Source organism: Helianthus annuus, chromosome 1 (genome assembly GCF_002127325.2).
Source record: "Helianthus annuus cultivar XRQ/B chromosome 1, HanXRQr2.0-SUNRISE, whole genome shotgun sequence".
NCBI lineage: Eukaryota > Viridiplantae > Streptophyta > Magnoliopsida > Asterales > Asteraceae > Helianthus > Helianthus annuus.
In genome coordinates, this window is record NC_035433.2 from 145,652,982 (window position 1) to 145,670,709 (window position 17,728).

The 17,728-nt window shown below is 34.5% G+C and overlaps 1 protein-coding gene and 1 long non-coding RNA gene across 9 annotated transcripts; one reads left to right on the plus strand and one right to left on the minus strand.

The window, feature by feature from the left end:
- Positions 1–214: 214 nt before the first annotated feature.
- Positions 215–1,993, minus strand: LOC110933783. Its single transcript, XM_022176989.1, has one exon. It carries the CDS (start codon positions 1,991–1,993, stop codon positions 215–217), a length of 1,779 nt encoding a protein of 592 aa, XP_022032681.1.
- Positions 1,994–6,746: 4,753 nt separating this feature from the next.
- On the plus strand, positions 6,747–8,630 carry LOC110940883. 8 transcript variants are annotated; one of them, XR_004864268.1, is made up of 6 exons: positions 6,747–7,256; positions 7,337–7,447; positions 7,702–7,746; positions 7,851–7,985; positions 8,081–8,254; positions 8,339–8,630. It is a non-coding gene; the product is annotated as an uncharacterized LOC110940883 (long non-coding RNA). The 8 variants fall into 8 exon arrangements; XR_004864269.1 differs by having other exon boundaries at positions 6,747–6,807; positions 8,081–8,230; positions 8,312–8,630; XR_004864267.1 differs by having other exon boundaries at positions 6,753–7,256; positions 8,081–8,230; positions 8,312–8,630.
- Positions 8,631–17,728: the final 9,098 nt, after the last annotated feature.

Consider the following 17,728-nt stretch of genomic DNA (forward strand, 5'->3'; position numbering starts at 1 on the left):
GTAACACCGGTACCCCTTTTGAGTTACCCCATACCCAACAAAGACACATTTTTCAGCACACGGATCAAGTTTCGTTCTATTTGATTTTGGTATGTGGACAAAAACAGTACATCCGAAAATTCGGGGTTCAAGTGTAAGAATGGAGGGTGGTTTAGTGAGTTCTGAGAGTACTTGTAAGGGGGTTTTTGATTTTAGAATTTGAGTTGGAAGTCGGTTAATGAGGTAAGAGGCAGTCGCAAGAGCTTCTGGCCAGAATACCTTTGGAACTTGTGATTCTATTAAGAGGGCCCGAGTTATCTCTAATAGAATGCGGTTCTTTCGTTCCGCGACACCATTCTGTTCTGGGGTATGAGGGCAAGTAGTTTGGTGAATTATGCCCTTGGTTTGGAAAAAAAGTTTCATATTGGGAAGTAGATAACTTAGGAAATAAAACATGCAAATAACCCGTAGATGGATGCCCCAATCTTCTATGCCATAGCCAGGCTTCACGTTCTGCTGTTCCATGAGAAAGCAATACAGCACCATTCTGAGTCACCTCATCCACGTAATATAACCCTTGTCTTTCAGTGCCACGCCCAATGATCGCTCCCGTCCTGATATCCTGTAAGATACAAAATGTGGGTTGCATGAGAACTGAGCAATTCAACTCCTTTGTTACATGACTTATTGATAGAAGTTTATGTGACAAGGAGGGAACGTAGAGGCAATTAGAGAGCTTAAGCATGGGAGAAATTTCGATGGTTCCCCCGTATTTCACATTCATATTTTCTATGTTTGCCGTTTGTATATATGATTTTGTAGGTTTGGTTGATGTGGCAAAGTTTGATGGGTCGTAGGTCATGGTATCAGTTGCTCCACAGTCAAATATCCATGACTGTTCCCATCTTTTATTATATTTTTGAGCCACATTAGCCATGCCAGTACATTTTGGGTACTTTTTGCAATTTACAAAACTTTCTAGTATGTAAGGAACAAAACTCGTGACCTTTAAACATTCTAATTCTTCAAGGGGCAATTTGTAATTACATTGAAGATAAGAAGGGGTTTGCAAGATATTTCTCACAAGCCCTGTACCTGTGGTCATAGAGAATACGCCTTCTTCTCCATCTGCTGCCGCCGCTAGACCTTCAAATCCAGTATCATTCCGATCACCGTCGCTGGTGTTGGCGGCATGATTGTTGCCCACCGCGGCAGATGCTTTACCCTTTTCTGCTCCCGCAGTTTTGGTGCCCTTTTTGTGGCCATCGGACCACCACTCTGGGTAACCGACGAGCCTGAAACAATGTTCTTTGGTGTGCTTTGTCATACCACAGTGATCACACTTCAGGTGAGATTTGTCTTCTTTTACTGGTGGTCCATTCTTCTTGCCATCGAACCGCCGACCCTTTGATATGAGCCCTAATCCCTCTTTTTCGGTGGCAACCAGACCTGCTCCTATACCCTGCGTTTCACTGAGAGTTGCTCCCAGAATATTCTGGTGAGCGGCTTCTTTTCGGACAGCAGCGTATGCCGCTTCTGCAGATGGGAGAGGGTCTAATCGGAGCAATTCCCTTTTAATGGGATCATATTTTCTATCTAAGGCATTTAGAAATTGAAAAAGTTTCTGTTCAGACCTGATTTTCGAGTAGGTTTGAATATCTTCTGGACACTTTCTGTCGATTTCTCCCCAAATACCTTGCAAGGTAATCCAGAATTCCTCAAGAGAAGTGTCGTTTTGTTTGATGTCGTTTGCTTTAACATGAAGGTTGAATGTCTGCAACTTGTCTCTACCGCTGCTGTATGTGACTACCAGAGCATCCCACAACGATTTCGCTGTGGGAAACTCGGTAAGGTTGCTAGCAAGCGCCGGTTCGATATTTTGTATAAGCCACGAAAACACAACTAAATCATCTTGTTCCCACTGCTCGAATGTTTCACTATTTTTTTCTGGAGGGTTTGAGTTCAAATGATTCAATAAGGCTTTTGATTTTCCGCCTATGGCAACCCGGATCATTCGGGTCCATAACGCGTAATTCTGGCTATTGAGTTTGAGATTGATGTGTAGACTATCAGAAAGTTTTGGGTTGTTTGGTTGGGAATTAATCCCGGTTTTGAGCAGGTTGGCAAGCTATAGGGTGAGATCGTTACCCGAGCTACCGTCTCCGGACATGGCGGCTTGGTTTTGTAACAATTGCAAAGATGGGTAGGTGATGAGCAGGTCAGAGAATTGAACGCTGCTCTGATACCATAATATCACGAGAGAATTGAAACTGAGGGTTTTTATTTTCTGATGATCAATACAAATAGAATAATCCTTTATATACAAGTTACAATGACCCTAAATAAGGAAAAAGGATTATGAATAGAAATCGTATAATGCTCCTAAGAAACAGGGATATGATGTGATTGACCACCAATCTTGCTGATCCCTATACCAAAAAATATTTTCTTTGCTTTAACAATAAACTCTAATAAAAAACTAATAAATTGACTTGAAACTCTCCTTAAGAGTTTATCTTCCATATGAATAGTCTAGTAAATGATTTTAATTTCATTAAATTCATATAAATACCACACCATCACTTTACGGTGATTTAATTCCTTGAAGCCAATCAAACATCAACTTCAATGTATGACATTTTATTTCTAAATCACACAAAGCATTAAAACAATGCTACAACAAATTGCTTATATAAAATGTCTACATAAAACATTTCAAAGCATTTGTATTTTAACCATTTTAACAATCGTGTTAAAATGAAAGAAATGCTAACGCGCACGTTAGAAATGTTAACTTTTTCACAAAATGTTAATTCGACTTGCTAAAAGCACATATATGGTTCAAATAAATAAGTCATTTCTAATACCCACGTTAGAAACCAAACAATTAAAAATTGCTTCCAAACTAATGCGTTTCATGAACGTTTCTAACATACATGTTAGAAGACAAATGATTACAAAAATCATTATAAGACTTATTTGTTCATATCAATCCATTGGTGGATGAAAAGTCTACTTTAAATAGAGACTTAATTAGAGACTTAATTAGAGACATAAAACTCTAATCAAGTTACATAAAACTCTTATTTAAAGACATAAAAAAACTCTACTGAAGAGAATTTAACGTTTACAAAAAAACGCATGGTTTACACTAATAAACCCGATCTAACACAAAAGTTAGAAAAATTAACGATTCCCAAAATCCTTTCAAACCAAACGTTGGAACCAAAACTATTCGTTTTGTACCACGGTATAGGATTTAAGATTTTATCTCAATCTCAAAAAATCCAAACACAACAAGTTATACTACATACATATTTCCCAAAAAAAATATTTATAAGATCATAACTTCTAAAAATATTTTTTTATTCTATTATAAATCCTTTCGTAAACCTAAAATCCTTATATATAAGGTTTTTTAAGATTGTACCAACAATCTCACGAAATCTGTTTTAAGTTTGTAGGAAATAGGTTCACCTTTTGTAAAATATAATTACAAAATATATCATAACGAGACTCTCGTTATTCGTAGGAAATATCATTGTACAATACCGGTTGCAATAACTAAATAAAAGAATATAAATATAATTATATATACCAATCTTGATTCAAGCCGCATCTCTGGTGAGTCCTTCACGCGCACTTGATAGCATCCTAGACTCGAGTATTCATCATGTTGAGTCTTGAAAAATACTCCTTGACTGCAACAAAGAGCACACTAAAACAATGACGATTTTGGTTGAGGCACGTGTTCAACACGCTTCCCTTAAAACAGATTTCGCGCTTCTACTAAAGATGACACGTCTGTCTCCCAGGGTACAACAGCCGAAGCAGTCTGTACTGCCGGAGATGGCTCACCGGCCCAAGGTTACATCAGGTAATTATAGTGTTTGATCTCATGTGGTGGAAACAAGTAGAGAGTACTCATCTCTCTAGTTGGTGTTCAAGTGTTCATACTACTTCTAGTATTCTTCATGTATCAAGCAATGCCCTATTCTAGTTGTAACAAAAAAAAAAAAAAACACATATCCTACTATTTGAACAAGAATAGTGAAAGGATTCAATTAATTTTTCACTTAATTAGTCACTTAATTAGAGACTTAAAAACTCTAATAAAACTAATTAAATACTCAAGAGTTACTCTTTAACTTACCACATGAATATTCTAATTAATATTTATAATTTCATTAAATCTATTATCTATATTAAAACAAAACACTTTGGTGCCACTTGGCAGTAACTTAAGCCAATCTCTGCCACGTGGCAATGTGATATTCCTCCTCTATTGATTTTGAGCGGCATTTTATTTTCTCAATAAGCGGCTTCTCAAACACGGCTTCTCATCCGTGTCATTCAAAAACCCTAATTCTATCAAACACAAAAACTCTCATCTAGGTATCTTTATCATCTTCAACATGCTTTCAGATCTTGAAGATCCATCCAATTCTCCTTTTCCTTCGTTCATCCCTTTTCATTATCATCGATTTTCTTTTGTCTTCCCCTTTCATAATCCTCTGTAAACCCTAGAGGAGTCTACACCAGTTCTTCGAGGTTACTGATTCAATCTGATGGAATGATCGATCTTTATTCAGGCATTTGGAGAGAGGGAAATGGTCGATATTTACTGGCCTTTTGGATCTTTATTTACTGTTCTCTCATACTCTTTGTGGATTAGGGTTTTTTTGTTTCCATTGTTCCTCTTCATCGGATAATCCCTCATTCGCATTTTGTTTGGAGAAAACCTAGCCGCAGTCCATGGAATCAAGGTATTCATCTTCTTTTTGTATCAATCAGATCAAGAAACTGAACATTCTTGACCCAGATCGCACTCTGTTTCCTCTTTCAACAAATCGATCATCAAATCGGAGCTTCAACTGTTCTCCATGGGTACGTACTTCATCTGATTCACTATTGAAACCTCTATGATGATAAACATCGTGATTTTATAATTCCAATATGTAGATCTATGTTTTCCTGCAAGATCCGATTTTCATATTCATTCGTCTTTTTAGGGTTTCATAACAATCGATCTGTTTACAACTACATCAAGATATGATTTATGATTGCGATATTAAGATATTATTATGATAAGGTGTTCTTATGTGATCTTTGTAGATCCAACATAGATTTTTTTCAATATTTATTGTTGATTGTTATCTTGATTTTTTTCATCTTTTGATTTGTGAATCGTTTGATATTAGGTTATATTATGATTTCTTTCTTTTAATCATGTTGATCTCTGGTATGTATGTAGGTATTATTATTATTCATAAATTATTCTTCTTTATGAAAGATCATTTGTTCAAAATTGTAAATTTATTTCATTTATAATGTTTCTTGATCAGTTTTTTTTTTTTTTTTTTTTTTTTTTTTTTTTTTTTAGCATGAGTTGTGAATCTTGAATTATTGAACCTTGATCTTTGATGGGTAATTGTTGATTGTGACGATTTTGTTAGTTGGTGGCTTCGTTGTTGTTGATAGTGAGATTGAAATGATAACTTTTTGTACATGATCTGATAATAATTTGTTTTGTTTATTGGATTTTAACTTAGTTTAATTTTTTGTTGTATTTATTGAGATTTTGTAGCTTATGTTTGTTGTCATCAGTGACATCATCAGATGTTTTTTCATCAGTTGAAAATTGCTTACAATGTAAATTCTTGAAATTCAATTGTGTTTGAACCCAAATAGGATCATTGGATATGATAATAAGGGATGTTTGGATGTGTGATGATATGATTATTTAAGGGTCAAATAATTACTTTAATAGTAGCCCTAGCAAAATTGGCCATCAAAGGATAGATGAAAATTGCTTATATACCTCTGTTTTATATGTAACGAAACCGTGTTTTATTAGGGGCGGTTATGTGATTATTTGAACAAGTTTTTTTACTGTACATTTATAAAAAGAAGATTTTTTTACTATACATTCAGGGGTATCCTAATATTTGATCAGAGGTATCCGATACATAAAACGAAGAAAAAAAATGTGCACTTTGTCAAGAAAGTTGAGAGGTATTCTGGGCATCCCCTAGCCCCACGTAGAACCGCCCATGTTTATGATTATATGATTATTTTGGAAAATTGCTTATAAACTTTTTATTTTATTTATAATGAAACTATTTTTTATCAGGGGTGAACAAAGCACGAACGTTTACATATGCACAGTTAGTGAAGGCAACTGAACATTTTAAAGCTGCTTATTTCTTGGGTGAAGGTGGAATTGGCAAAGTTTATAAGGGAAAATTTGAAGATTCTGATCAGGTTAGTGAAAATCGGTCTTTGTTTTGTTGTATTTTAGAGGTATATTCTTGACTTTTGTGACTCAGGATGCGTATGGAGGCTCTGGCATTGTTTCCACGAGGGGAGGCTGGAGGCTACCTGGTCAGCAAGGCGGGCTAAACAATTTGTGATGTAAGTGCCAAACAACAAGGTCCTTTGTATCTTATGTGTGTTTAATAATTGTTCCATTTTTTGTTTTTGTTGAAACTAAAGGATAATGGCCTTCGTACTAATTTTTCTACATATTTTGGAGCTATAATGTGCAATTAGAGCTAACAAAAAATGAAATTTAATCATCGTATTCATTATTTGAATAGAGCCAAGATGAGGATATTATTGATTGTTTACACATATCTCAACAACCATCTTTTGGTCATCCTTTCCTTAAAGACGATAAAGTCCAGGTTTCTTCGCTGTTGCGGATATTTGTGTTTTTTAAGATGACCATGGATTTTTTTCATCATTTTAATCTTACGCTAAAAGTTGTGTGTTTGTGTGTTGCATGGTTCTAGATTTTTATTAAACGGCTCAAACGGGGTCCAACAGGTCAGTTTTATTCATAGCTACACATTGATATTCTTGATTTTTCCACCATTTAGATAAATATGTCACCAACACTGTTGCTTTATTTCATCATATTAATCTTTAGTGATGTGCATTTGGTACCGGGTACCGGTACCGAATTTCCCGTACCGAATTGGTACCCATTTTTTGTCGTTTTCGGTACCGGTACCGGTTCGATACGATACGGGTAGTTTATCCGATTTTGCCTTCAAATACCGGTACCGTAGCGTACCGTACTGCACATTTTTGGAGCGAATTTCGGTACCGGTATTTTCGGTACCGGTACCTAATTGATCTTACGTAAAATTGTTAGTAAGTTTTGGTGAAGAAAATTTGCAAGAACTTCTGCACATGATTATTGACTTCTGCACATGATTTTCTTTAGACAAACCATACCATGGAAGAAACTATAAGCAATTCAACTCTAATTGGTATGCAAAAATCAATTTTGTAGTTTTGTAAGTATTTGACAAAAATATCATGTAATTTCCGATCTAATTGTTGTCGCCAGGCCAAAAGGGCAGCTCTGATGGAATGATGGATATCGACACTCGCTATAGCTTACGACATAGAAACAAACTCTATTGTGAGTACAACACCAGTGGCGTTTTTTCTTCCTTAGGTAATTCAGAATCATGTTTATTGATCCTTCGCTGGGCAACACTATCTCAGTGACTTGACTGTTTCTGTATGCAGTTTCCTTAACCATATAAGCATATAACTTTTATAGCTTTATGTAGCTTGCTTATATTTTTCTATAATATCCGGCTGCGATTGTTTACTGTTGTGAGCTCAATTAATTGTGTGGATTCAATCCTTTTGAGCTGATCCGAGATACTAACTCAAATTTTGTTAACGATGCCCCGTTGGGTTCAGAAACTCTCAAGGAAATACTTGAAAACACCATTTACAATCGCTTTGGTTAGTTTTGAAACTATTGAAACATGTTTTGTCTATAAAACCCATCATTTGATGTTTTCCGATTTGTGTGATATCTAATGTGTTTTTGTGTTTATGCATCTAAGGTTGGTGACCAAGATGAAAAGCTGGCAGAAGGTATCAAGCTTTATGCTATACCAACCACCTCAACTACAAAGCGGTCAATACTTTTAAAATTTGATTTTAAAAGGAATAGTGTCTGTGCATAGAATTTGCATCAGGTATGATTCGCGCTATTTTGAAAATTTTACCGGTTAAATTTATGTATGTATTTCTTTTTTATTTTATTTTATTTAAGTTTGGCGATTTGATGCAGGGTGGAAGCTTAGGGTCTTTTTCCCTGGACATAAGTAGGCTGTTGCAGCTTTGTGATGAAGACGATGATGGTGTAACCAGCGGGTAAGCTGCCCCAAAACCCGACCCAGATGCTCACAACATTAGCCCAAATTCTATTGTGAACAACACGGTAAATGACATTACCCACGTGAAGGTGAATACGATAATTATAAACATTGTTAGTTTTCTAACTGAAATGTGTTTTGAGTAGGTTAATAACTTACCGAAGCATTTGTAGGGAGTGTTACCAGAACTTTGGGTATTCCAAATACCATCTTTTCTTAACTGGAAGTAAAGATGGGGATGTAAAGCTTTGGGATGATAAAAGGGCAAAATTGGTATCATTGGCCAAAAATACATGATAGACAACCTTCATTCAACCGCTCAAGAGGATTTAGAGTGGTCAGGGTATACCATTTTTACCCTTTTAGTTTAATTTTTTGTTTAGTAGATAATAACATGAGGTTTACACTTGAATTTTAAATTAAAGATTGAAACACTGTGATAGATATTTAGGTTGTTTCAAATTGTTTTTTTTTTCATGTGGCGGTGATGGTTCAGTTAAGGTGGTTCAACTTAGAGAATTACTATGATCCACATGGCCCATGGCCTGTACAGTCCAGTCCTGTAGGCAACCTGTGACCCATGGTTGGTTTTTTACTAATTTCTTTCAACCTCTTTGGATAACAATAACCTGAATGGTTTCACTAAGAAGTGAATGGGTCAAAAGTATGTCATGCATGGTTGAAAGTTGATTCGATGAATGCTATTAATTTGCAGGGCAATGGAATGGGTGAATTCTTTGTATCAGTTAAATTTATAATGCCGGTAGATATTATTTATTTGTGTTAAGCCACCCGCGAAAGTCGCAAGATCTTAGGCTAGTTATAAATATATTTAATATCCATTTATCAAATTTCCAACAGGAAGTAGGAGATTTTGTTTTACAACAACTATGCACTAGACTATCACTTGTTGACTTTAGATTCTTTGAGGTTTTCCATCTCAATTTGATAAAAAATGATTCTTATGCACTGAATCTTTTCTAATCAAACTTAACAAGCTTCCTTATGACCAGCAAAATATATGATCAAAACAAGATCCGCAGCACATAGAATTCAAAAGCATCGACCCCACGTTTTGACAGGTTCGATTTTTTTTAATATTATATCAAAACAAGAACCTCAGTGCATGAAAAAAGAGAAATTTTAGATATTTTTTGTATAAATTATTACACTTTCCGTGGTGCTTTAACATAATGAAGTTGCACGATATTGCAAAACATTTATTTTATTGAAAGAAAAAACACATCAATAATATTTTTTGTTTAATCACAAACAACTACATTTTATAGAGAAAAAGTAAGAATAGGTTAGAGGGTGTTTGTTTTTTTTTTTTAAAGATCTTCAGGACCTCTTATGTCTACCCCATGCAGATCATGCGTAGACGCTTGAGTCTGCAGTATGTTTGTTTTCTCGAATACCTTTCATTAAATAATGTCTGCGCGACCTCTTTTTGGTGCAGACATGGATCAAGGTCTTCATACCTCTTCTCCTTTTTTCCCCAGATGCAACAACTGCCCTAGTTTCTTCTCCCCTCCTCCTCCTACGTCGCCGACCACCCCTCCTCCTCCTCCACACCGCCGACCTCCTCCTCCTCCCTCTCCGCCGGCCACCCCTCCTCCACCTTCCTCTCTGTCGGCCATCCCTCCTCCTTCCTCTCTGCCAGATCTCTCTCTCTACTCTCCACCGGAATATACCTTTTCCAGCAACCTTCCGGTCACAATCATCTTTCAACTAGGTTTCCGGCGTCGTTTCAGTTAGCGATCTCGTTCGATTAAACAAAACCGACATGAGTACCGGTGACCTTCTCAACATCGAGCCACAAGAGCTTCAGTTTGCTTGTAAGAATTCAGATGAAACCATTGCTTCTATTACTTTATTTCATGTTTCATGTTCTGATTTCGGATCTGTTACCTTTGCGCATATCAATATGTGGTTCGATTGTGTGTTGTATAGTTGAATTGAAGAAGCCGATCTCATGTCTCATGTTTAAATTCGGAATTTTGATTATGTGAATAAGTTGATTATTGGTGTTTAAATTCTGAATTTTGATTATGTTAATAAGTTGATTATAGGTGTTTAAATTCTGAATTTTGATTATCTTAATAAGTTGATTGGTGTTAAGAAGTTAAAAAACAAACAGTCTTTCTCTTGCAGACTGCAGAGGTTTAGTCCACCTCTTAAACTAAATGTGTCTGCAGATGTGGTCCGCAGACTGCAGACGTTTTACCTCTGAAAAAAACAAACGAACACCTAAAAAACTACATCACCTATAACACTAGTTACCACAATTTATCCTTCCTCTTTTAAAGCCAAGCTTGTTTTCCTACGTTTAAAGAAATTTTTAATATGTAATAGACTTTGGTTGTTTAATACATACCGATATCTATAAAAACATAAAAGAGTCGGCCTGGTTCATACAAAGTTGGAAAATTGAATTTAAATAATTCAAACTGGCTGTTTTTACTCAATAATAATCTCAACTGAGTTTATTCCCGACAGTGGTCTCAACTTTTTCATTTTGTCTTTATAATGGTCATCCGGTTAAAAACATAACAAAGTTAAGTTTTTTTCCAAACTAAAAACCGATGTTTTCGGGCTTTTGATCAGAACGATGATACGACTTGATTGATTTAAAACTTACCTCGAATCGGTGCTCCAAACGAAGAAAACAGAGCTTCAATTCAGGCGTTTAAACTTCCAATTAACAAAAATCAAGCCGTTTGTAGCACCGTTTCGAGGTAAGTCTTGCATTAGTCGACTCGTATTCTCGTTCTGATCAAAACCTCTAAAACATCGGTTTGTAATTCGGAAAAAAAAAACTTACCTCTCTTAAATAAAAAAGTTTGAAACACTGTCAAGAATAAACTCAGTTGAGATTATTATTGGCAAAAAACATCAGGTTCAAATTATTTAAACTCAATTTGGCTAAAAAGTTATGTTGTATTATATTAAACGTATTTTTTAAAAACTTAACATAGTCATGTTGCTTGATACAAAAAAAATGGAGCTTTTTTATATTTAATATAAAAATATAATAGAGTTTGATTTTTTACTTAGCTCCATCAACTCAATGTGACACCTAGTGAAAGTTTCAAAGTCTTTGGTGCCTGATTTGGGTAAGCAACCGACATCTATTATCCCAATATGACGTCAAGTGGGATTTAAAAAAAAGTATAATTATCATACTGTCAAGGCATTTCAATCGACCTAATAATCTAATATGGTTTTTGTGTATTTTGTATGCTACGTCACTCTTATATATGGAGAGTGTCACACTTATTAAATTGTATAATTGTCTACAGGGGTTCTATTTTTTTTTAAAGAATGATAAGGTGGATGCTTGCTTGTGATTAGTAGTGCTTACAATTTCAGACATGGATACGAAAACATGATACAAAACGATCTAACTTTAATAGGTTCGTGTTTAAACCTTATCAGGTTTCGTGTCTCAAACAAGTCGACATGACAAAACCTGTTAATTTTCGTGTGGTGTTTGTTTTTACCTGTTTCGTGTCCGTATCTTAATAGGTCGTGCCTCACATGATAAGCTAGACCTAGACTCCACACTCCACTCCTCTATGGCAAGCTTGTGTCTTAGCAGGTCGTTTCGTGTCTTAACAAGTCATGTTCGTGTCATTACAGATCGTATGATACGCTTGTAAGCTTATCCGTGTCTTAACAGGTTATGTTCGTGCTACCTGTTTATTATCCGGTTCGTGTTCCTATTTGGAAAAATTGACACAATAAGATTTTATGTAGTATATGTATTTACCTATATCATGTCCGTGTCTTAACAGGTTGTGTCTGATATAAAATGAAAACCCTATTGATTAGGTAATAAAACTAAATCAACAAGCACATGCAATTTCTAAAAGATAGCATTATTCCGCCATGGTTGATGATGTGGCAGCTGACCGGAGGCATCTTTAAGACATGTTGGCATCTTTAAACATTAGTATCGTAGTGAATACATCCTCTTACGAAGTTATGATTTTTGTTATTTATGACATATTTTTTCAATAAAGATTTCTAGTTTTACAAAAGTTTTGAATTTTTAAATATTATTTCTTTTGTACTTTTTACAGAGTTTTGAAATAGTATTTGCTTGGTAATAAAATGGCATGGTTTTATTAAATTTTAAAAAATCGCACAATTAAGCTATATATGGGGAAATTGGGCTGTAATAATTCATACTAACGCCATTGGCCATTGGCAGATCCACTTTGAATATTCCTCCTGCCAGTCCAACCTTTCACTTATTTGTCCTTCATCGGTCCCTCGTTAAAAAAACTTAACAGAGTTAAGTTTTTTTCCGAACTACAAAAAATGTTTTAGGCCTTTTGATCAGAATGATAATACGGGTCGATTGACGCTATCAGAAGGATCCTTATTCTTATACTACTATATAACATATTAATCAAACTTAATGACGTATATATAACCATCATTTTTGAACATACAAACATGTGGATGAATATGTAGAGGTGTCAATGAGTGGGCAAGGGTAGCACTAGCTACACGTACAATCTTTATCATAGTTAATTAATTTGGACCCTCCACTTTGCAATTTCTACTAATTACTCCTTAAGTTGGGGAATCCTCATTTTGTCTGCCATTAAATTTGAATTTCTCATTTGCTTGCATCATGTTTATATATAAGAATCATGTAAATAGGAGAGTTTTGTAGACCGTAATTTGTTTGCTGACATATACTATGTCAACTCTAAACAATCTGAGTCTTAGCAAAGTTGCCTTAAATAATGTCTACAATACAATTTATAGTTTTGTATAAAATTGATAGTGAGAAGGCTAGATTGTTAAACAATAATCAAACAAAAGAAAGATATCTCTAAACTAGCTAGTGACTCTTTTTATTAGCATAACCCGGTACTAGTAAATGCCTTATCATTTAATTTAGGAGAATTAGCTTGTAATAATTCCACCTATACCTTATTGACCATTAATAATTCCATCTCAGAATATTCTCCCCACCAGTCCACCTTTCACCTATCTTCCTACAATGGTCCCCTATTAAAAAAACTTAACGGAGTTAAGCTTTTTTCCAAATTACAAACATATTTTTTAGGGCTTTTGATCAGAACGACGATACGTGTCCATTGATATAAAACTTACTTCGAAATGGTGCTGCAAGTGATTTGATTTTTGTTAATTGGAAATTTAAACACCCGAATTGAAGCGTTGTTTCATCGTTTGGAGCACCGTTTCGAGGCAAGTGTTACATCAATGGACTCGTATCGTTGTTTTGATCAAAAGCCCTAGAAAATCTGTTTGAAATTTGGAAAAAGCTTAACTCCGTTAAGTTTTTTTAAAGGGGGACCATTGTAGGAAAAATAGGTGAAAGGTGGGACTGATGGGGGGAATATTCTGAGGTGGGATTATTAATGGTCAATAAGCTCTAGGTAGGATTATTACAGACCAATTTCCCTTTAATTTACAAAAGAGTTAATTGTTTAGTAGGATCAATATTTGGGACTTGTTACTAGTATCGTCCAAGTATCGAATTTCTCGTACTGAAAATTTTTCGCTAACGATTCGGTACCTACTTTTTGGTGCAATTGGTACCGGTATCTTCGGTTCGGTGTCAGTATTTTGCTGAATTCTACATACAAATAGTGGTACCATACCGTACTGAATATTTTCGATGTCGGTACCCATATTTGGCGATTTTCTGTATAGGTACCAAGCTCATTCCTATCGTCTATTCCATGTGGTTTGGCCACATTTACCTGTTCAGTCCAAAAAGTTTTTATTATCAATTGTGTACATGAGGTTTTTATTTTTTTGACATTTTCGTCAAATCCCCCAACGTGATCCAGAAAAGTCAGTTAACTTAGGTGTATTATGGTCGATACACATTTATCTTTTGTTTTTATTATTTTCATCCAAAACCCAATAACTTAAAAATAATATATATAGGGCAATTATAGGAATAAAAATCTCATATTGATTAAGAAAACTAAGAAATCAAATGAATGGACCTCTTTTTGCCACGTGTTACACCTTTTTACAGACGTGTTACACGTAACAATCAGACGTTGTCACGTGTTAAGTAACATTTATAACTGTTATGTTGTAAATATAACTATATTGTTATACAAGATAAAGTGGTATAACAACACAATTGTAATAGTAAAATATCAATGTTATAAGTATCCAACACAATTAGGGGCTGTTTGGTAGCCTCTTAATGATCATTCAGATGCTACCTTTTAATGGTTTAAAACCTCTGAATGAATAAGAGGTAACCTCAAGTCTGAATGGTTAAGAGGTAAACTCTGAATGGTAAATTATCCATGTCACATTCTTCTACCTTCTTATTGGTAAAATTCTTAATGATTCCATTAAGAGGTAGTCTCTTAATGACCATTCAGAGGCTACCAAACAGCCCCTTAAAATAGTAAAACAACATAATTTTCGCATACTTCATTATTAATTTTCGCATACTTCATTACTTTTTTGAAATAATATTAAAGTATATAAAAGTTTTTTGAATTTAAAAAGGAAATTTAGTGGAAGTAACAAAAAACATAAATATAACAATAATGTTGTCTTAACATATATAGAAACAAATATTTATCCTATAGTGGAGGGTTCAAATGAGAAAAAAAAATTATAAGAAGAAAAAAAAAAGAAGTTTCAACTAATAAAAATGCTTCATTTTACTTATTTAATATTTGTATTTAATTTTAATGTAAGAGTATATTTGTAAACTTACATAGATCATTAATTTCTAGTTTTCCTGTTTAATAGCTAACTACATTAAATTTGTAACTTATTTTTAAGATATATATTTTTTCAAAAAAAAAATTACAGTGTAGGACAAATTAATAGGTGTGTAGGATAAATTGCGAGTTGTGTGAGATAAATTTAAATATGTGTAAGATAATTTTCGAAATGTGTAGAATAACTTTTTATGTGTGTAGTAAAAAATTAGTGTAGAAAATAATAGTTTTTTTAAGTACTTAATTACTTAAAGATAGTAATAAATGAGATGAAAAAAAATACTAATTAATATTTTACAATTGTACCCTTTGTTCCTTTTATTCTCAGTTAAATTTTCTTCTCAAATGAACCTCCCCCTTATCCTATATTAACTTTAGTTTTTACTTATCAACAAGTTTTGTGAATTTGTAGTTGTCCTTGTCCTTGGTCTTTCCTCCCTTAATTGAATTGAAAATATGAGTCATATAATTGTGAGGGGAAGTCAAATATATTCACTAGTAAGATGAAATTTTTCAGTATCAAACACCAGAATATATATATCATAAAAATATAAATTAGGATGCAGTAAAAATTGATTTGTCATAATATCTTAGAACCACTTGTAAGATATAATTAACCAACATCTTATATAAATCGTTTCAAGAGGGTTTAAAAGGTAAAATATGACATATGTTATGATAAAATAATATGAATATGACATCTATGCTAACGGGAAAAGTAAATAACCACATACTTATAACTCCAGTTATCATGGCATTGTTAAGCCAATCATTCTTCACTAAACCTATAATCATGGAAATTATATATAATTCACTAGCATTTTACCTTAAACAACCATGTGTCACCATAATGTGGACTGAGTTTGTGGATCTCATCGTTTTATCAAATGTATATATAATGATTTCATAGCCGTTGATTTTTTCTTTATTTCGTGGTGTATGGTGTCTGATGATTTTTTAGGCCGAATCATTTAATTTGAGTGGCTTATTCTTACCACTCCTAGACGAGTTGGAAAGATCTCTTCATCATCTTTCACTTTCTGATTTATAGACAAGTTGGAATGATTTTATTTTGTTCTTGATGAAACAATGGTTAACCGGGCGGGGTTAACACACTGGTCTCGTCAAGAAGGGTTAATCCCTTCCTCTCGAGGATCGCTGGCTGGATCACCGGTGGTTGATCTCCTGCACAAGGAAACAAGCCGTGACTCGCAACAAGGAGGATGGGGTGGGGGGTGCTCCTTGTTACCACTCTCCGGCGTGAGAATCAGTAGTTTGCTTGGGAAGCAAAGTAAGATAGTAGTAGTAGTGAGAGAGTTGTGAAGAGATACCTCAAACCTGGTTTGGGGTTGGTATTTATAGCCGAGGAGTGAAGGAGGATGATGATGGATGGACTGACGACGTGCTGCACCTTTGCAGGTGTGTCAGGCTTGTCGGTTGTGGAGGTTACGCCACGTCAGTCCATTGCTTACGTAGCTCTGACAGGTAACTGCCATTGGTGCTACTTGCACTGTGGTGTCAGTCCCACTTGTTGAGTGCATAGGATGCGGTGCAAGCCGCATCGCTACGTGCGGTAACGTCTGAAGTTACCGCGTCTCCTACTTGTGACCAAGGAATACGCGAGATGCGGTGCTAGCCGCATCGTTGTCCGCGGAGACTATTTGCCTGCATCCCTTGTCGTGATGAAAATGCCCATATGGTGCGGTGCCAGCCGTACCGTTATGTTCATCTTTTTCTACGCCTAAGGTAAGGCTTTCTTGTATTGATAGAAGTGTTCACTGGATGCGGTGCGAGGCCGCATCGCTGTGAATACTTCCGTTTTCATACACCAGATGTGATGCTATGTCGCATCACTCTACCGTTCTTATGTTCCATGCAAGTCCTCCTTCGTTACTAGATAGATTGGATTCAACCCTTGTGCTGACGCGTTCTCGCATGGGCACAAGTAGGTTGTTAGCTAGTGGGGGTTTTGATAAGGGTAATGGTCACTCGCGGTCGATGCTGACGCGAGATCTGGGACCATACCCCTTCAGTTCTATATACAGATTTTTAGTGCACCTATTGGATTTCATGTTGGAGTTTATAAACATATATGATGATTATATACAAATTTTTAATGGACTTATTGAATTTGATGTAGTAGTGTGTATAAATACACTAGTTTATAGACCCGTGTATTACACAAATTAAATATAAAAAAAACTTAGATTGAATAATATTTTAATTTACAAAAAAAATTGTAAATCATATTTCTATATATTTCTGATCAGATAGTTAAAAAATGTAATGATAGTATAATCTAATTATTGCGTGTTTCCGATTAGTGTTAATATAAGGATGGTTTAGTAAAAAAGATCTAATTGTTGTATTTTTTATTTTACGATAATATTTAATAAAACACATTGTATTTATCTATAAAATTAATTAAATAGTGCATCCTAATATGGTTATTAACATATTTAAATTAAATTTATTATATTAGTAAGGATAAGAATTAAAAAAAAAATCTTCTTAATTAAAATGTAAGTCTAAATTATAAAGTTGAAGAAGAGAGTGACATGTGACAATAATTGGAATCTTATATTAAAAGTTAAATAAAATTTGATGTTTATTAAAAGTTAAATTAGAGTGACATGTGGCATTAAGGGGACCTTTTTATTAGTAGATTTGTTACTTTATCATCTTTATGAATAATTAATATTTTAATCATTTGGTTTTAGATATATATGTGGTTAATCTATATATGTGGTTAATCTTAATGAGGTGTTATATTATCAAATAAAGTGAATATAATAATGCATAAATAATTAAATCGGGGAT